This window comes from Natator depressus, chromosome 17 (genome assembly GCF_965152275.1).
Source record: "Natator depressus isolate rNatDep1 chromosome 17, rNatDep2.hap1, whole genome shotgun sequence".
NCBI classification, from domain to species: Eukaryota; Metazoa; Chordata; order Testudines; family Cheloniidae; genus Natator; species Natator depressus.
In genome coordinates this window covers 10,590,090-10,611,202 of record NC_134250.1, presented here as the reverse complement: position 1 = coordinate 10,611,202, position 21,113 = coordinate 10,590,090, and the positions used below count along the sequence as shown (strand labels likewise).

The window sequence follows — 21,113 nt, the reverse complement described above, 5'->3', positions numbered from 1 at the left end:
TGAAAGACTAAAATATAAGCATCTGGCCAAAGACAGCAATAGTTCTGTATCTCTTTTCCTTTAGAGACAGTATCTTAGTTATAATAACCCCTATTAGATCATCTAATCCACCCCTGCCCTGACGGTGTAAAACTAATCCCTGTGGTGTCGAACTGTTCCCTATGGTATACTTTCTAAGTCTTTATCCAGTCTAGTCTTAATGCACGAAGAGTAGGAACACTTTGTTAATAATAGGGAATCAGAGCTGAAGTGTATGCTCTCATTGGACACTAAGAGCTTGTCTTATTTCCCCAGGTTCTTATGGGCAAGTACAATGGCTGCCTACACTGGTGTTCTTCCCCTAAAGAATTCCCAAATCCCAAAGCCATGCATAGACTGCCAGACAGAGTTTGAGCAGTGATATCTCTGTTTGAATTTGGAGGTCAGGAATGGGCACTGGAGAGTCTCTTTTCTTTACTAAGGGGATATGTGGGAGGATGGACAAATTTATGCCTATATCAGTCAACAAATGAGTTCTTTCTGTGTTATTTTGCCACAAAGAGTCAGTCTCCACCAGCAACTAGATCATCAGAGCAGTTTGGGAAATTGGTGGTGCAAATGCATCAACCCAGTAGACCCCATGCTATGGGCCTCTTGAAGCCAGTTGCCTTCACATCCCCAAGTGCTGAGGAACGTGTGCACCCTAGCAAAATAGGACAAAGGCTCATATTGGAGTTTTCAGTGAAAAGACAAGGACACTTCCTTCCAATCCTCAGATCTTCAGAAACAACGCTTACCCCAGAATAGAGGAATAAACAGGGGGAAGCCAGCAGTAAACTCTAATAATTGCCCTGTGACACCAGAGTCTTGACAGGGACATGAGGCTGAAATATGATCCTAAGCTACCTAGGAACCCCCTAAGAGGGGGAGTCAATCATTAACAGACCAGAGGGTTTTTCCTGGCAAAGTCCACAAGAAATATGTTTGCTCAGGATCAAATAGGCTTCAAAAAGGAACACACAAAATCTGATGCAGAAAAGTAGGCTTTTTTTAAACCTATCTCAGCAGCCGTTCAAGGACAGCTCATCCATGTGAACATGTGACCCTTGCTACACTGTCAGATTCACTGAGCCCAGATTGAGCTTCTGATTAAGCGATGGATGCACCTGGCCACCTCTACACAATTTTAGCTTGTGCACTCAGTTTTTCGCACAGGCCGAGAACGTTTAAAGCAGTGGAGTACGCGCCTCTTGCTCCCCTGAACTGGCTTCACCACCATCTATTTTCCTCCAACACTCTTCAGACCACTACTTTGACTCCATCTCCCAGTGCTGTGTAAAACGGAGTTGGCAATTCCACTGTGGGTGGATTGTATTCAGTGAAGAAGATCATGCTTTATGTCTACAACCTCTAGCCACCCATAGGAACATACACGTCAATACTCTAGTCATGGTCCCCAAACACTATGGCTTACGATACTGCTGCTTCTCTGGTTAGGGCCACTCCGTTATGAGCAGAAATTCATTCCAGCACAATGGAACAGCAGTCACCTCTAGTGTGGGACATCTATTTTGCACAATTTTATAAAAGTCACATGGATATTATGAGTGCAACCATAGGAGGAGGGCATGGAAGGAAACAGATACGCCCCATCCTTATACATACACACCACAAATATTTATTGCCCTGATATGCTCCTTATTGTGTCTGCAGCTCTCCCATATTTAGTTATCCAAAAATCATCCTCATCCAAAAGTACCATGCTTAAGGTTGCCTGTTTAACCTTAACTCTGCCCTTTCGCATATACACATTTTGTTAGTCTTCAGTTACATGACCACATTTTTATTTCCACAGAGCATCCCCAAAAAGAACATACAATTTATCTTTGTTATAATGAATTCCTGTCCCTCAGCCTCTGTTTAGTCAGACAGCTAACTCTATAAAGGAGATGTGTTCATCAGTGCCCTGAACTTATTTTAACCCTAGAACAAACTAGCCTTGTAATGGTGTTTACCACCTCAAAGATTTATGCCTGAGTGTAATTGTATGCCTGTGTGCAGTCCCACTGAAGTCAATGTTAAACACGTGTGTAAAAGTCTCTGCAAGATCATGGTCTAAAGGGACTGATTCAAAACCCATTGAAGTCAATGAGAAAATTTCAACAAGTTTTGGATCAGGCGCTACAAAGATGAAGTAGTGGGACAAAGGTCGTTCAGAACTGATGACTTCAAATAGCTACTGAGGACACATTCATTTAAATTCACATACATTGGGGTAGGGAAAATACAGAGACCCCGCCCGCCCCGCTGAAAAACCAGCCCTGTTACAAGCTGGAACGACTAACACTTCTTCAAAGCAGGCGTCACAATGCAACATGACACCATGGCAGCTCGTGAAACTTGGGCAAGTGAGGAGGGGAAAATATAATAAACCCTGATGCCATCTTAATCATCATTTACTGCAGAAAGCACTTAGCTTCCACTCTGAAGCCTTTTAATCAAGCTTTTGTTGGTCCAACTAATCCCTTTGTTCTTGCTGAAAATATCTGGCTGCTCCCTTTCACAGGAAGCATCAGAGCCTGATGAATTTCTGAGAGGCAGTCGCAAAAAAAAAAAAAAATTAGAGCCCATTCTCATGCCAAATTATATCAGTTCTCTGGCACCTCGTTAGTTTTCACGGGGTGAGGGACAGGAGTTGGATTTTAAGCCTTTTACCGCTCTCTCTAAACAAGCAGCTTTGAATTTCATTGAGTCTCTCCCTCCGGAGCCAATTTTCCCCCCACCCTCCCACGTGCACTCACAGAGACAAGTTAAGTATCAATCTTCTCATGTTTTATGCTGAAGTGGCTTTGTATTGATTTCTGAAGATGTTCATTTCTCTCATGTTTGGAAACGGAGATTCACTTAGGTAGATACACTTAGCCAATATTTTCCTTTCCATCTACATGTGACAAACGTGTCTCTTCTCTAATCAATTTATTTTGGGCTTAATTTTCAGCCTATTTGTAATTTACATGATCAAATGCAGCTAGAACGATACTTTGGAGGAAGGCTGGGCTTCTGGTGAAGGCACTGGACTAGAACACAGGAGATCTGGGTTCAGCCTCCATCTCTGGCACCGACTCCCCGTGATGCCTCGGGGAAGTCACTTAGCATATGTCTTCGCAGCTTTCGGAGGTGTGATTGCAGCATGTATAGCCATACCCAAGCCAGCTTTAATCTAGCTAGCTCAGGTACCAAAAGCACGGGCCAGGTGCCTGAGTACATACCCAGCTGGGCTTGTACTTAGGGTGACTAGCCCGTGCTGCTGTGGGTTTACTGCTATTGGTACCCACGCTAGCCAGACGAACGCTAGTTCAGGGTATGTCTGTATGTGCTGAGAACATAGCTCCAATTGCAGGGTGGACATACCCTCAAGCTCTGCCTCGGTTGCCCCTGTGTAAAATGCGTGTAACAACACTTCCACTCTTTGACTGCTTTTATCTATTTAGATGGTAAGATCTTTGGAGCAGGGTCTGTCTCTTACTAGGTGCATGTGCAGCACCTAAAGTCAAGGGACCCTGATCTCATTTGGGCTACAACCACTCAAGGCACTACAGAAATAACAGAAAATAATACAATACTGCTTTGGTGGGAAACAACCCTCTCGTCCAATGGTTTCTCCTGTTGCAGCTCAGACATTAGGTCTGTGAAAGTGTTTGTAGCAAGGGAGGGGAAAGGGAGTAAGTGGGTTTTCCCTCTTCCTGGGGACATTTTTAAACAATGCACCATTTAGTGGGGATGCCAAGGGCAAGAAATATTTGCTCTTCTTTAGGAGCCAGGGTATTTTAGAGCCAAAAAAGCATCTCAGACAGCAAAAATCTGGCCATATGCAAAGAGGAAAGATTATCTTTGCTGGATGGAAGGAAATGCATCCTCTCCAACCAGCCCCTCAAGCCCCTTTCAGTCTGAACAGTGGGCTGTTCAACACATCTCATTTGGAAGATGCAAGCACTTCTTGGGTTTTGAAGAGGTAGAAGTTTCATCAGCCAGGATAAGTGGCAACTCTCATACAGCAGGCGATCATATTCATATCACAAGGAGTGCTAGTTTTAACAGAGGCCAAGCCAGCAAATATAAGAGCAGACATCTTGAGGATATGTCCTTGTGTCCTTAGCCGGAGGCTAAAACATTAAACAGAGAAAAGAACCAGCAGAGAGTCAACACAGACTCTGGTTGTAGCAGAAAGTGCACAGGACCGCAGCAAGGCAACGGCCCAGGGGCTTTGATTCATTTCTTCAGAATGGCCATTTATTTATTCTGTCACACAATAAATAGCATTTTACCTTAGCTGAAACTGATGCATTAAGCATGCGAGGCAGGTAACTGTTGGGAAGGCCAGGCTGGGGAGTCCACTATTATAGCTCCTACACAAAGACAACATTTTATCTGGGGGGATTTTGGTCACAAGAGCCCCGCTGTGGTTGTGCACATGGGTATGTACCACAGGAAGATGAGCGGTTATTTTTTGTTTGCTGCAGTCTGATGAAAGCCCTCTAGGGAAGCTAGGTAAAGTAAGTTATGAAAGCCTGGAGGATGAGTAGCAGAGGGCAGGCAGTCTTATCCTTTGCTGGAGTATCCACATCATTTTCTGTTTCTGCTCTCCTTCCCAGTAGAGGCTCATTGCGCTCCTCTATAACGCACACTCTTTCATCTCATGCTCATTGTGAGTCATCTTCCCAAAGAAATGGCACATCATGCACACCGAGCAATGATTTCTGCTTGACAAATAGACTGTGAAATGGACTACTGGATTCACAAAGAAAAGCAGGTGCATAAAAGAGAATGTGTGTCAGGCTGCAGATGGCTCTAAAATACAAGCCACATGCACATTCTGGCATCGGGCATATCAGACAGAAACATGGGGGGGAAGACTCCGCTTGCAGAAGCTTTCTGCATGGGGTTCCTCTCTGCTTGAAAGATTATTCCATACACCCCCGACCCCCATCTCCTGTAGTAACTTCCTCCCAGGGAAGCAGTAAGAGCTGTTGGCTACAGCATCCCATGTGACACATTGCCATGAAGGACAATCTCCCTCATTTCTTCAGTAGAACATTCCACACAGTGCCAAAATTAAAACTAACCCTCTCCCCCATAAAAACCACTTCTATAGGCATGAAACTTCCCCTGTGCAGGAGAACATATCAAGGCCTTATGCTCCAATTAAATGCCACTTAAACCCTCAAAATAAGTGGTGCATAGGCCTTGGTGCTGTGACCCTGCAGGGAGGAGGAATTTTCGCCATAGAGCCTTAGATATTAGGACCTGTGTTATGAGTGATTTAATGTTGGCTGGCCAGCAGGGTTATCCTACCCGTCCACCATGGGCATAAGAAGAGAATTTATTTAAACATAGCCAAAGGACAGCACGTCTCACAGAGCAGCAGCCCTTTCTTGAGGCTGCATCTTGGTCCTAGCACAGAGCATGAGCCCAAGGTCCAGATTTACAAAGGTATTTAGACACCTAACGATGCAGATAGGTGCTTTTGTGTATCCAACTAGGCACTTAAGTGCCTAACTCACCTACCCAATACCTTTGTAAATCTGGTTCCAAGTCTTTATATGGGGAAACTATAAACCTTCCAGCCTGGTATTCTGGAAAGTGGTACCGACTGAGCCATACTATAAAGCAAAGCATTGTAAACTATGTTTCTTCCCCTTGTAAATTGGAGAAAATAAAGGGAGCATTTTGGCTGTATGTTGCACTATTGGTTTTTCAATCCTGCTATTGCTTGTAGTTGGGAATTTTCTGACCTTTTTTTTTTTTTGGCGAAAAATACCAATTCATCAAAACCAAAACTGTTTGTGAACCAGGATGGTGTTCAATAAATTTCCTGACTCAACAAAAAAATTATGAAAAACATTTTGAAAATGTTGCAACAATACTTTTCAACATTTTCAACCCCCCCCCCCCCAAAAATCTAGTTTTCCCATTCAAAACAACTTGTTTCAGAACTTACACTAATAGGAGAAAAGGGTAAAAATCAAAGCAAAACACTTCGAAATTATTAAAACAAAATGTTTTGATTGAACCCAAAGCCTTGTTTAAATCAGTTTTCGGTTCATGAATATTTAAGATTTTGACTTTGTCCCAGTTCAAGGGGGAAAATTTTCAAACTCTCAGAAATGATCACAGAATGGCAAAACCATTTCCTGCCCAGCTATACCTGCAGGGTATCTACTAATGTTTATAAGTCATAGATTTACATATGTGCCTAGAATTTCCATTGCCATGCCAAAGTGGCTCCCTCTTGTATGAAGGATGAAAAACATTTCAGCCTTTGGCAGGAGTTCAAGGCACAGTTTAATTGTGCCTTTCCTTCAAGCTCTCTAGTCCTAACATTGCATTATCACTCGCTAATGCCACAGTGGTACAGTATGTACATGCAAGACCTCTGTTAGACAGAACATTTTGAGCAACGCTTAAGCTTGCCTATCAGGAATTTCCAGCCTGGTGATGGTCAAGAGGAAATCGTTCTGGGCAGCATTCTAATGTTTGGAAGGGAAGGGACGGTGTTACTTTAGCCACCCTGACAATATTAGAAAGTCTTAACTAATCTTGAGAAATGGAAGATCAGAGGAATATTGTCAAGAGTGCTTCCATTTATATAGCATTGTGCCTTGTCAGGGTTCCTTCCCCACTCTGAACTCTAGGGTACAGATGTGGGGACCCGCATGAAAGACCCCCAAGCTTATTCTTACCAGCTTAGGTTAAAAATTTCCCCAAGGTACAAACTTTGCCTTGTCCTTGAACAGTATGCTGCTACCACCAAGCGTTTTAAACAAACAACAGGGAAAGAGACCACTTGGAGACGTCTTCCTCCAAAATATCCCCCCAAGCCCTACACCCCCTTTCCTGGGGAGGCTTGAGAATAATATCCTAACCAATTGGTTACAAAATCATCAAAGACCCAAACCCCTGGATCTTGGAACAATGGAAAAATCAGTCAGGTTCTTAAAAGAAGGATTTTATTAATAAAAAGAAAGGTAAAAATCATCTCTGTAAAATCAGGATGGAAAATACTTTACAGGGTATTCAGATTCAAAACACAGAGGATCCCCCTCTGGGCAAAACCTTAAAGTTACAGAAAACAGAAATAAACCTCCTTCTTAACACAGGGAAAATTCACATAAAACAAAAGATAAACTAATCCGCCTTGCCTGGCTTACCTATACTGGTTGCAATATTGGAGACTTGGATTAGGATGGGTTGGAGAAGCTGGATTTCTGTCTGGCCTCTCTCAGTCCCAAGAGAGAACAACCATGTAAACAAAGAGCACAACAAAAGCCTCCCCCCCCCACCCCACAAGATTTGAAAGTATCTTGTCCCCTTTTTGGTCCTTTGGGTCAGGTGCCAGCCAGGTTAGCTGAGCTTCTTAACCTTTTACAGGTAACAGGATGTTGCCTCTGGCCAGGAGGGATTTTGTAGCACTGTCTAGAGAAAGGTGGTTACCCTTCCCTTTATATTTATGACGTGCCTTATGAACTGGATTTTCCCATTTCCTTTCCCTCGTCCTTGACTAATAGTCACTCTACTAGTGAGCAAAATGATTTCCTTGCCATGGGTTGACTGCAGGATAAATGTGGCAATGAATGCAAAGGAGAACACAACTTCATCTGTTTGAAGGCCTGATCCAAAGGAGAAAAGGACTCCCACTGATGACAATAGCCATTGAATCAAAGCCTGCAAGAAGGTCTCAATCTTGATATAATGTCAATGGAACCAGCACAAATGTATAATGATTTTGAAGCATCATGGCTCACTGGAATCCATGGAGGATGTATTAATATCATCCAAGAATACACGAGAAAGATAGTATGAAAAGCAGCCCCCATGCATTCAGCTATGACAAGTCCGAGCCCAATGCCAGCACTGACCAAATTTGCATTGTGCTAAAGAACGTCAGTTCCAACCTGCAGCAAAGCGGCTGATCCACTGCCGAGTCCGCCAACTGTGCTAGATCTTGCCAGATTCTGCAGCGCTCTTGTACTGTGACCCACTAGGGGCTTCACTGAACGTACCGGACTCTTTTCCCTTTTGTTTGAGTTCAGATCTCTGAAACTAAAAAGCTAGAAAAAAAAACACTGCTGGGCCAGATTCCCCAGCAAGGATTGTATCCAATAAAATGGTATGAAGTATGATCCAGTGGGTAGCACAATAAGCAGGGGCTTGGGAGACCTGGTAGTTTCTATTCCCTGCTCTGCCAGATCCTGGTGGGTGACCCTGAGCAAATCACTTTGCTTCTCAGTGCCTCAGTTTCCCCATCTGTAAAATGGGGCTCAAAATACTTCCCTGCTTTGTAAAGAACATTGAGATCTACACAGTGCTTGAGACAATGCTTTGCATGGCCTGGGGGTGGGGACCACTAGCCCAGAGCCCATTTACCAACAGATGTATAGAGGCACAAAAAAGAAACAATGGCATAACCTTAGCCCTCGAACAGAGCCAGTCTGTGCACTAAAATGTATCTGCCATAAGAGCGCAGCCTTGTGTATTGTTTTACAATATTATCTTTTTAATGATTAAATGACCTTTGAGGAAATGTGGCTGCAATTGCTGCATGAAAAGTAAACATCTGTTAAAACTGCCCTGACATTTATGTTTCGGAGAAAACAGTTTTGCAACTAAAAAACTATTTTAATTAAGAGGGGTTAAGGAGAACTCGTTTTAGGTTTGGACCATTATGTGCCATTATAAAAATATCATTCGTATGCCAAGCTCATTTATGCAGAGCCTGGCATTTTCTTTAGTGCTGCTCTTTCCTAAGAAAGAGATACTGAGAAATACCACTTTGTGACAAAGTCAGATCAAAACTTCATTCTTGGTATTACAGAAGCACCCATCAAAGACTGATTTTCATTTATTTCTATGTAAGCCATACAATGTATAGAATAATATAGGTCTGGTTTTCCAGGGTTTGCACTGGATATAATTATTTACATTCTGATCTAGCAGTGTTCAGACAGGTGGAAATAATTATACAAGGTCAAGGCAACAGAAAAACCAGGCCCTTCGATACTGCAGTCTCAGACTGACTTGCATGTTTCACATAGTGCCTGATCCTCCAAACACTTATGCATGGGGAGTGGAATTTTTCAAGTGAGCTTAAGGGAATGAGAACCCACATCCCTTTGAATTGGGTGCCTAACTCTCCTACATTGCATCTTTACTAGAATAGAAGACGTGTTTACCTCAAGTTAGCTAACGCGGGGTGAAAACCAATGAAAACAAAGCACCTTGTAGCTTTCCCATGAGCTAGCATGTCAAGTTGAAGACTCTGGGGAGACTAGGTTTTACTGTGATCTGCTAACCTGTGCCCATATCTAGATTAGAATATGAATTTAATTCACATACTTCAAGCCTAAAATGTACTGGCTTGTTTGCAGAGCTGTATGAAAGTGAGGGAAGGTTTTAGGGAAATATTCATATTGCCAATATTCATATTCAATAGTCATATTTCCCACATATATTTGTTTGACTGCCCAGTTCTACACGCGCAATCATTATTTGCACAAAAATGCCACAAATGATGCATGCACAACAATTCAGGAATAAGATTTGTTCTGTGTTTGCACAGTACCTAACACAATGAAGTCCTGGTTTATGAATGGCACTCTTAGGTGGTACCCAATGCAAATAATAAATAATAGTAAGCTTAGAAGTCATTACTGACAATTCGTCCCACATGGTTTTAAATGCCCATCTCCAGAGATTTGCTGGTTAACAAAAATAAAAACATGATTCAGTTGTTTTCTTAATATGAGGTCGTTTATAAAAACACATCAAATGTAGAGGAGCGACTGTAAATTTTACACTGCGTAAATCTGTTAAACTGTAAAGCAAATATTTTTATGGCTGAAATCTTGCAGCTCAAGACATACTAGCCCATGATTTGCTTCCATGTGGACCATAAAGTGCACAAATTTAGTATGTCAGGTTTTATTCCTCTGTGAAACTGTGGAAGACCAATGGCATAAGCCACCAAAAAGCTTAACATTTCATCACTTTATAATATTGCTTTGAAAATCAAATTTGAGACAAACAATCCAATTGAGCACTTTCATATGATAGGTCTAAGATCATGGAATAGCAATCTCCAGGGAGGGGGTTTGTGAACAGGTGTCAGGGAGTCACAGTCATCAAGCTCTCATCATATTATTAAATGGAACCAGGGTCACAGCAAGGTCCCAGCTGAGCTGGAAGGGGGACAAGACACAGAAAAAGGGGACCAGGTATGCAAAATGAGGAGAACTGTTCATCTAAAGCAAGTTGGGTGGTTCTGAACATCCTTCATTCGACAGGAGAGGAGACCCACTAAATAAAGATGAGACAACCTCGGTGTTTTGGTTTGCATGGGCTCAAGGGAACGTTTTGTGCATCATTTTGGTTTGCGTTCACAAACCCTGAGTCCAGGGGAAATCTTTGCATCAAGAATACATGCAAAACCCACAAGTTATTCTTGACTGGGATAGGAGCCCCAGGTTCACTCAAAACTAGCCTCACTCTTGCCCAAACTTAGCAACATTGTTTGTCAAACCTTCTTGCAAGTGATAGGAGGTCTATGCTTTCCTTCGAAGCATCTAGCAGAGGCCTCCATTCAAGAAAGGATGGTTTTATGGTTAAGGCCCTGAAGTGGGACTCGGGAGATCTGAGTTCAGTTCTTCACTCTGCCACAGATACCCTGTGTGACCTTGGGCAATCACTTAGTCTCTCTGTGCTGCAGTTTCCTTTCTAGTAAAAAGGGGATAACAATAGTTCCCTACCTCACAGGAAGTTAGGAGGACGTAGGCAGTAATGACTATGAGGTACTCATACACTCTGATAATGAGGGCCAGATGTGTACTCGGTAGATAGAAATACGAGGATAAACTAGGCAGACCAGAGGTCAGTTTCAATAGCTCTGTTCCTGTCCCAAAGCCATTGGGCAATATTCAAACTTGCTACGAAGCACTAGATTCACGTTCCAGGGCTGAATCAGACCCATTGGTCTAATCTCTTTGGTACCATTACCGAGCTTCCTAGGAAACAAATGGGGAGAGAGATCAAAGTTGCTACAAAAAGGACAAAAATCTTTATGAACAACAACAACTGACCTTTTGTTTTGCAACAAAGCCAAAGCTCAGTCAGTGGGTTGCCACTGCTGCTGAAAACAGAACAGGACTGCGTGTGAGTTCCAGTCATGTCTGAAGATCAACAAATACTTAAGATAAGCCATCCTTAATTGCTGTGAAACAGACAGAATAGATGAACAGATAATGACCTGGGCTGTAATGTGTGCACCCATTGTGTGGTTAGAGAGGCTTAAAAAGAGACTCAGCAGTATGTTTTGATTAATCACAAAGAAAGAATAACCAGAGGATGAGAATGGGCACAACACTGCTATTGGATTTACCGTATATCTTTGTTTAGAAGCCACGGTTTCTATTAGAATATACTTCTTTCAGTGTATTACTTGGCTTTCCCGCTCCCCCCTCCCCGGTCAATTTTCATGGCAAGGTGAGGCTAATGTAATGGATGAGGATGATTACTAACAAAGGACAGCTTCTAAACCAATTGGATCAGGTTTTCTTAAAAGATGGAGCCACAAGCAGTAGAATGAGCCCTGAGCGGTTTAAAAAAATCAGCTTTTTACCCTGGAAAAGGAATCACACCTCAGCACTGCACTCATCTAACACTTGGCTTGCACTGAGATTCTCTCCTATGATACGGCCCCTTTGTGCCAGTCAGCTGGTAGCACAGAGTCTCTAAATGCTGATGGATCCAGCCAGTTGGCAGTCGCCCTGGTACGGGAAAGTCCCAAGGTAAAGAGGTGACATAGCTAGTTCAAATGCCAAACCCCTTCTTCCTTCCCTTCATACCCCCTGTATAGGGTACGTGGCCAGGAGAAAGGGGATGTGGGTAGAGTTTTGCTGCACTCCAGCACTCCCCAGCTGATGCAGTGGCCCTATTGGGTCATACCTACCTAGTAAAGTTTAGAGCAACCCCGAGGCTGACCCAGATTGTGCCAGGGACAGTATCAGCATAGAACTGGGCTTTGGATCAGGGAGCTGCGATCAGCACCTTTGTGGGCTCCCACTAGCTACACCGAGTACATACTGTGTGCAGCTGAAAACCTAGCCCGGGTGTGTACACTCTTTTTGCCTAATTCTGAACCCACACAGCATGGTGGATTCAAAAGCTTGACTTAAATTTATTGGGTTCACATCTCACTTGGGACTGCCACGGGACCAGAATTTGAGTTGGAGCTCCTGTATCTCTTGCCAAGGGACACCTGTGATGGTCTCTGACACCCACTATTATTTTAAAAAGGAAGCAGCCCTGTGGGACCAAGCATAGACAGTTTATCTGTTTATAAGGGGTAACATTTTCAAAAGCAACTATGTGACTTAGGAGCCTGAGTCCCACTGACTTGCTGTGGGGGTCGGGCTCCTAAGTCTGATATACGTTTATGAAGTTTTACCCAAGTTCCCAGTTACAGCTATGAAATCCCATCCATCCTACTGGATTTGCTCTGTCTGACAAGCAGGTGCTTTTGCAGACTTTAAAGCTCCAATTTTACTAGAACATCCAGAATTAAATGTAAGCAATGCTCACAATGCATCGTTTGAATACAAAACAAAGCAACAAACCAACCACAGGGACTCACTCCTCAGACAGAACCAGCTCGAGGTGCAAGACAATCCCTGCCATTATGTCTGTAGTTGAGCCTGCTTCTTTTTCAATCCCACGCACCAGCTTAGCTGTCACATTCAAATGGGCTCTAAGAAGGAAAGAAAGGCGTTAAGGCCTTGATCCTACTCCCACTGAAATGTACAAGAGCTTGTCATTAACCTCCATGGGTACCAAATCCAGTTATTCAAAGTCAATGAAGCTACACCAATATATAACAGCGAAGGATCTGGTCCTATAAACTGTCCTACTACCAGGATTCTGTACAATAGATTTCCACATTGGCAGTTATCCAGACTCAGTACATACTGCTCCTCCCATCCCCTTAAGGGGCAGATAAGAAGCAATTCTAGTTCTAGCAGCAAGCAGTAGATGCCATTTTACTTAAGTAGGGGTGTGTAAACTGTTCCTATTAGAGAACAAAGCTACAGCATATGCATCCCTTCTGTAACTACTGCTTTCTGTCTTCATTTCCACAGCACAGATAACAGCTAGTCAAATATTCACTATAAATAAATTATCCAGTGCACTTAGCCCTTTTTTCTGCTTGTGAATTAAACCCAGTTTCTGTAAGGGTCTCAGTGGTTCATAAATACCCGGTGAACAGTAAACATGACCAGATTTCAGCCCAACGCAGCTCACAATACAAACCGCTTGCTTTGACTACTTGACTGCTATTCATTATTTGTGGTATGTGTTAACACACTCCCAAAATTGAATGATTAAATGGTTAATGTTTGTACAGTCCTTTGAAGATGTAAAGCACCACATAAGTGCTATATTATTAACTGTGCGTAATGAGACTTTAGAATATCCCTGAAATCGGCAGACAGACATTTTTAAGATCATCCAATTTAAGATAATAAAAGCTATAGGAAAATTACGAACCAATATCTGTACACGAAGATGGTTTTTTATTACAGATACAGAATACACTGAAAAGGCAAGTGGCTTTTGTAACGAAACCAGTTAGATACTTTTGTTTAAAGTGCCATTAGATCTCTTTCATGCTGCAATATATCACTGCAATATGTAAAGTACATACAGAAGTTAATATCTTTGTTAGCAAAGTGATGAAAATGAATTTGCATGAATGGTTTTGGTCCTGAGCTTAGAACAAATATAGTAAGAATAGATTTCCCTAGGCTGTTAGACAAGGCCACTTGTGCCTTCATGGTGCAGATCCTTCTTTAATGCAGGAGCAAATGGGAATCAGCCACCAGGGTTCTACTCCTGGCATTGCAACAGACTCGCCTTGAGCATGTCATTTCACTTCTCTCTGCCTCGACTTACCTATCTGTACAATGAGGCTAAAACGACATGCTCACTTCAAAGGGGGACAGTAAGATTTAATTCATTATTTGTTACAAACTTTGAGATCCCAGAATTTATATGGTGCTGTAAAACTCATTCCTTGGTTCCCACTTCTCCCATTTCCAGCAAAATGCTCCAGCAAAAATACCATGATGGCATTCCAACCAAGTAGCCCGCCCAGCCTTTCTGAAAACCAGCCAAGGATGCTCTGTCTGATTTTGCATCAAGTTCATATTCCTAGGTTTCACTTTCAGAGCTGTGCATAGCTTCATCCTGCCCACATCTCAGTACTTCCTTCCTCCTGGAGCCCGCTCAGGCCCCATGCTCTACCCAAATCTCCCATTTACACTACCTTGACCACCTTCTTCTACTCACGGTTTCATGATGTAATTTTGGAGTATCTGATATAAGACGCCTTTACAAGGCCTGATATTCAGAAAGTGCTGAGCACCTGCCCTCTGAAAATGAGGCCCCTTTAAGGTGAGTCAAGGTGGGGCACCCAAAATCACTAGCTGCTTTTGAAAAATGTTAATCCTTGTTTTCCTCTCCCCAGGCCTGACCCAAAGCCCACTGAAGTCAATGGGAGTCTTTCCATCTACTTCAATTAGCTTTGAATAAGGCTCTGTTTTGCACAGTACCAAACACACCTCCTGCACTCAACAAACAATAATTAAAGGTACCTCCAGTGTCCAAGGAGGGAGTGGGTTGTAATCCTAAAAATATCAGTGAGTGAGGATGTTTTGAGCTTGTGTCATTTCTTATCCATGTACCTCTCCTTATTTCAAGAAATTGGACCCATGCCGTGATACCTTAACCTTTTAAATATTCTAGCTGTAAATTACCTAGTTGTTCATTTCCTCCTCTCTATCCCATCTGCCTGACTGTTTCTGTTTATACCCCCCACCTGGTTACTCTCACCACAGAAAGGAGAGACCAACCAATCAAAGCCTGGATCATTAAAAAAGGTCAGAACGGTGCCACATATTGTTGCCTGTCACAAAGCAGATGGGCGATTCGGAAGGAAGGAGTCTGCATCCTCGGTACCACAGGTCGTAATGAGGACAGAGAGTGGGATGACATCAATCCATTCTCCTAGCAATGAGAGCAGCCTAATGAGAATGGGAAATGGCTCTAATGTAACCTGTCCTCATTAATGGCCCTTCTAGGATGCCGTACGCAAGGCCCATGTCATTAATTCTGCTAAGGATGAAACATCAACCCAAGGCACATGTTTCAACTTTCTTGGGACTCGTTAGTCTAACGCAGCTGTCATCTCAGCCAGAGAGAGCATGGTATTAAAGATTTATTTCACCCAGGAAGATTACCAGAATAATAACCAACTTAAAAGAAAATCGTATAGCTTCCTGGATAATATCATGTCAATTATTCAAAAAGGCTTTATCAATAACTATTCAACTCACAATTCAAAGATTCAGAGATTTTCAGGCCAGAAGGGACTAGTACTGGATCATCTAGTCTGATCTCCTGCATAAATTTATTTGTTGGTAATCCTAAGAATTTAGATAGCTGCATCTACCTTTATCTAAAAAGGTCGTCGTCTGTGACCAGAACTACATCATCATCCACCCACATGTTTCACATCTTCCACCCAGTGTCACAGTAGGGAGAAGTGAGCAGGAGCTGCCATCGACAGATATGCAAAGGCGGTGGACAGTACCAACAGCACACAGCAAGGCGGTTCCTAGAGCGTCTCCTGGGATACCAACCCTGAAAGGGTAGCACGAGTGTCGCATAACAAAAGCGGCACTGTGGAAGCAGGTACCGGCGTGTGCATAGCATTACACCAGTCTGCAGCACAGCACATTTGGACACTCAGCACGAATATGGGGAACATGCACGATCATGTTCACAGTCAACTCCGAGTATGCGCACAAATGTCGACATATTCTATGAGGTTCTTGTGACTTTCCCTCTTTAACAACTACTTCTTCAGCAGCCTCTATAAGACACAGGATTGATGATGATAACCTCTTAGACAGCATTTGTCAGCCACAGATCTCAAAGCGCTTTACAAATGAGACTGTAACCTCTTTGGGACCCAACTTTTTGATTTGTGTTTATACAGCGTGCAGCAAGCACAATGGGGCTCTGGTTTCTGACTGGGGCTCACAGGCACGAATGCAATACAAATAATCAATAATAATGTTCATTATCTCCATTTTACAGATGGGGCAAAGGAAGGCACAGAGAGGTAAAGTGACTTGCCAATGGTCACACAGTGAGTCAGTGGCAGAGATGGGAATAAAACTTGTACAGCAGCTTAGTGGCAGAAGCTGGAATAGAACCCAGGTCTATTCTCCATGTCCAGTGTCTTATTCACTGGACCAGTCTGCCTCCTTCAAATAGCACAGCGTCTCTATTTGGTTATATGCAGTACACACAGTTCATAGCTTTAAAAGCAGCAGCGCAATTAAATAAAATTGTGTCCTTGTTCGTTTGGTGTTTTTTCCACCCCTGAATAAGGCTTTCAGAAGAGACAAGTTCCAAGATTTCAGCATTAAATTAAATTAAATCAAATCAGCGGAGGAAATAAGTCTTTACAGTATGTGCAGTTCCTTTGGATTTTACTAGCAAATCAGTGCACTAAATGTAATCGCTTATCATTAACGTCACTAATAAATCCTGATTTAGGATGCACAGTAAACTAGCATGCAGTAAAGCTGTATATCTGATGGTTTCAGAACTACAGATAGCTTCTTTACCCTTGATTCCTTCTCTGGCCTTCTGTGTTAAAAAAAAAGGCCCAAATCTTAAAACCATTATTCAGGCAAACCCCCACGGAAACCTCGGTGCAACTGGAATGGGAATATCAGGATTTAGCCCACAGTTTTTTAAGCCACCATTTGAAAAGAAGCTGGCAACAGATTTGGGGGCTTTCTAATAACAATGACCTTGATTTACAGAATCCGACTATCGCAGAGAAACCTGACACTGACTTGGAAGGCTCCACATAATCTGCACACTAAGGTCCTATGGTCTCTTCTGATTAGGAAGGAAATATCCTCAGGTTTTATTTGTTGTTATCAGCATGCCCAAGTAAATAGGAGATAGAGCTGTGATCCGTATCACACCACCACAGATTGCTCCCGTACCATCCACTAGGAAACATGGGAGTTGGCTAGGCTGGGAGTCCTGTAGCAACGTGGTGGTGCCTTATTGAGGTGCCTAATTGGGAGTGGAGTTCATAGAATCATAGAATATCAGGATTGGAAGGGACCTCAGGAGGTCATCTAGTTCAACCCCCGGCTCAAAGCAGGACCATCCCCAACTAAATCATTCCAGCCAGGGCTTTGTCAAGCCTGACCTTAAAAACTTCAAAGGAAGGAGATTCCACCACCTTCCTAGGTAACGCATTCCAATGCTTCACCACACTCCTAGTGAAAAAGTTTTTTCTAATATCCAACCTAAACCTCCCCCACTGCAACTTGAGACCATTATTCCTTGTTCTGTCATCTGCTACCACTGAGAACAGTCTAGATCCATCCTCTTTGGAATCCCCTTTCGGGTAGTTGAAAGCAGCTATCAAAGCCCCCCTCATTCGTCTCTTCCGCAGACTAAACAATCCCAGTTCTCTCAGCCTCTCCTCATAAGTCATGTGTTCCAGTCCCCTAATCATTTTTCTTGCCCTCCGCTGGACTCTTTCCAATTTTTTCACATCCTTCTTGTAGTGTGGGTCCTAAAACTGGACACAGTACTCCAGATGAGGCCTCACCAGTGTCGAATAGAGGGGAACGATCACATCCCTCGATCTGCTGGCAATGCCCCTACTTATACATCCCAAAATGCCACTGGCCTTCTTGGCAACAACAGCACACTGTTGACTCATATCCAGCTTCTCGTCCTAGGTCCTCTTCTGCAGAACTGCTGCCTAGCCACTCGGTCCTTAGTCTGTAGTGGTGCATGGGATTCTTCCATCCTAAATGCAGGACTCTGCACTTGTTCTTGTTGAAACTCATCAGATTTCTTTTGGCCCAATCCTCTAATTTGTCTAGGTCCCTCTGTATTCTATCCCTACCCTCCAGCGTATCTACCTCTCCTCCCAGTTTAGCGTCATCTGCAAACTTGCTGAGGGTGCAATCCACGCCATCCTCCAGAACATTAATGAAGATATTGAACAAAACCAGCCCCAGGACCGACTCTTGGGGCACTCCACTTGATACTGGCTGCCAGCTAGACATGGAGCCATTGATCACTACCCGTTGACCCTGACAATCTAGCCAGTTCTTTTGAAATTCCGGGTGCCGAGCCATTCTGAACATTCCAGCCCCGGTGTACGGCCATACTGGAGTCCTGGTTCAGGTTCTGAACAGAGCTGGTTGGGAATTTGCCCTTGGAATGATTTGTGGATGGAAAATGCCCTTTTTATGAAATCTAAATGTTCTGTGGGGAAATTCCAATTTTGCCAAAAATATCTGGTCTTGCCTTGTGAAAAATCAAAATGACAGGTTCCCACATGGGGTCTTCATCTCCCGGGCTCTTTGCCTCCCCCGTCCTCAGCTGCCGGAGAGGCAGGTGGGATGGGAAGCAGGTGGAGAGCTGGGGCACTCAGCCTGTCTGCTTTTCCCGCAGCCACACTGGGAAGGAGGCAGAAAGACTCAGAGGCAGGAAGATGAAAAGCCAGAGCACACAGCCTCCAGCAGCCGGCCTAGAAAGCGTGTGGGAAATTGGGAAGAGTCTTCCAAGGAGGCAGCCAGCAAGATGAAAAATGTAATATTTTTTTTGGCCGGGGGGGTGCGGGGGGTCCTCCCAAAATGGAATTTTCTGGAAATCCCTTCCTGCAAAAAAAGAATCTCAATTTTGGTGGCACTTTTTGGGTCAAAAACCTGAAATTTTTCATAGGAAGGGATTTCCATTTCCCAGGCAGGTCTGCTTTTGAATGTAGTTCTCGGCTCTCGGGATAGGCAGAGCCTGGGAGCACTGCTGAAGCAGTTTGCGCTGCCCCTGGAGAGACGGGAGAAACAGGGATGGAGCAGGTTTCAGAACTGCTCCCACAGAGCAACGAACCGTCTCAGTGAAGGTTAAGGGGGGGCCATCCCCAGGGCTCGGAAAGGGATCCCTAGTAGGAAACAAACTTTCTATTAGTACTGCAGTTTATGGAACAGTATGAAACACTCGACCAACTTTTTCCTGTGACATTTTGCTTTCTTTATAGAAGTACAAAGTTGAGCTTTCAAGTGATCGCTGCTCTCCATGATGTCAATGTCCCCTACTGAATGACAGCAGACATCCATCATCCTCTAGCTCACTACATAGATTCTAATGCCAGGCTATTCAGGATCTGAACAACAACTCACAAGGACACAGGACCTGTAACTGGGGGTATAGATTCTAGCCAGTGTTTGACAGAGAAAGGGTTAACCTTTGCCGTCTGCTAGGGAAAGGACCACAGGGAATGACAAGGGAGCTGGCCTGAGAGAGCTGTAGGGAGATGATTAATGCCCCAGCTCATTGTGGGTCTGATTCAAAACTCATTGAAATCAGGGATAGTCTTTCCACTGACTTGGCCATGCTTTGGATCAGGTCTCATAAGAGGGAAATGCTGAAGAGCTAGGGTTTTCCCCCTCTTCCTTCTCCCTCTCTGATACCTACCTGCACTGAGTTGGGCTTTAGACCTTTGTTTTAGCCTCCAGCTGAAGCAGGCAGTGCCTCTCAGCTTTACTTGGTCGGTGGGAAAGCTTGTTGCATTTGTCATTGCGCCTTAGAGGAGGAGAACGTTCTTTCCATTTACTTTCTGATGTTACAACAAACTTCACCTATGTATCTTGAGTCTTACTCTCCGACCACCGAGACACTAGAATCGTAGAATATCAGGGTTGGAAGAGACCTCAGGAGGTCATCTAGTCCAGCCCCCTGCTCAAAGCAGGACCAATCCCCAATTTTTGCCCCCGATCCCTAAATGGCCCCCTCAAGGATTGAACTCACAACCCTGGGTTTAGCAGGCCAATGCTCAAACCACTGAGCTATCCCTCCCCCCCAAAGACAAGAGCACAAAAACGTCAACCACCTCCCAAAATGGTCTCTCTCTCTCTCACTCTCCTGTGAAGCAGTAACTCTAGAGTTTGAAAAAGATCCACTTCTTTAAGCTGTAAACAAAAGGCCTCACCTACGCTGGAGCTTTGCAGCCACAGAGGCCAGCTACTAGCATAACTACATTAATTCATTAGACCGGCAAAGCTGATTAACACCATGATTTGCACTGGTGCGTCTTACACCAGTTTTATGCAGGGTAAGGCTGGCCACTGATGACTGAAATCCCTGGTGCAGATTTTCCCCTGGACAGGGTAATGGAATCCAAGAGATCAGCTAAATCCATTTGTAGAACCTGAGGAATCTCCTGATAACAAAATGGATCATGTAGGACGATGTTGCTCAAGTCTTCCTTTGTTTAGATGTTCCTGAATCATCAAGGTTATCCCAGTGCCTTTCAGATTGTTTATTCAGAAAGATCATCATCAGGCTTTCATCCCATAGGCAGAATGAAAATAAACTGTAGAACTTGCAACAGACTAAGGGCACGAGCACCCTCTAGATGGTCCATGGAGAATGGATGGAATTTGAAGAGATCAATGCCTAGACAATTTGACAGTGCTGTGTAAATCTCGTAGGTTTCTCCTGAAATCAAAATAAAGTCTGGGTGTGGTCAGCAAAGCCTTTTGATGGAAACGAAAGAGGTCGTCTGGGTTAGAGAAAACGCATGACCCTCTGAAAAAGGTTGAGAGCTGGTTATCATCTTAACAAGTAAACAAAGTTTAAAAAGCTTAAGCTGCAAATGCAAATTCTCACGGAAGTACTGAATATTCAGCTCTCTCAGTAAGCCTTTACTCTTCAGAAAAATGATAATAGCTTTGTCTGAACAGTAGTGTTCCCAGTGGTGAGCTGGAGCCGGTTCCCACTGGTTCGCTAGAACCAGTTGTTAAATTTAGAAGCCCTTTTAGAACCGGTTGTTCCGCGAGGGACAACTGGTTCTAAAAGGGCTTCTAAATTTAACCAGCCAAAAGTGGCACCTTAGGTGCCAACTCCATGGGTCCTCCAGGGCTGGAGCACCCAAGGGGAAAATTTGGTGGTTGCAGAGCACCCACCGGCAGCTCCCC

At 43.7% G+C, this 21,113-nt stretch overlaps 1 protein-coding gene across 9 annotated transcripts in view; it reads right to left on the bottom strand.

Moving 5' to 3' along the window:
* Positions 1-21,113, bottom strand: part of RAP1GAP2 (RAP1 GTPase activating protein 2) — a 252,831-nt gene that overhangs the window by 127,926 nt on the left and 103,792 nt on the right. For 3 of the 9 annotated variants that reach the window (XM_074974531.1, XM_074974535.1, XM_074974532.1), the window contains one exon: positions 12,665-12,778. The exons of 5 other annotated variants lie outside the window; for them this stretch is intronic. In XM_074974531.1, coding sequence (XP_074830632.1) covers positions 12,665-12,778 — 114 coding nt within the window. Of the gene's footprint in view, positions 1-12,651; positions 12,779-21,113 lie in introns of those variants that run through there. One more of the 9 variants, XM_074974540.1, reaches the window with a different exon arrangement.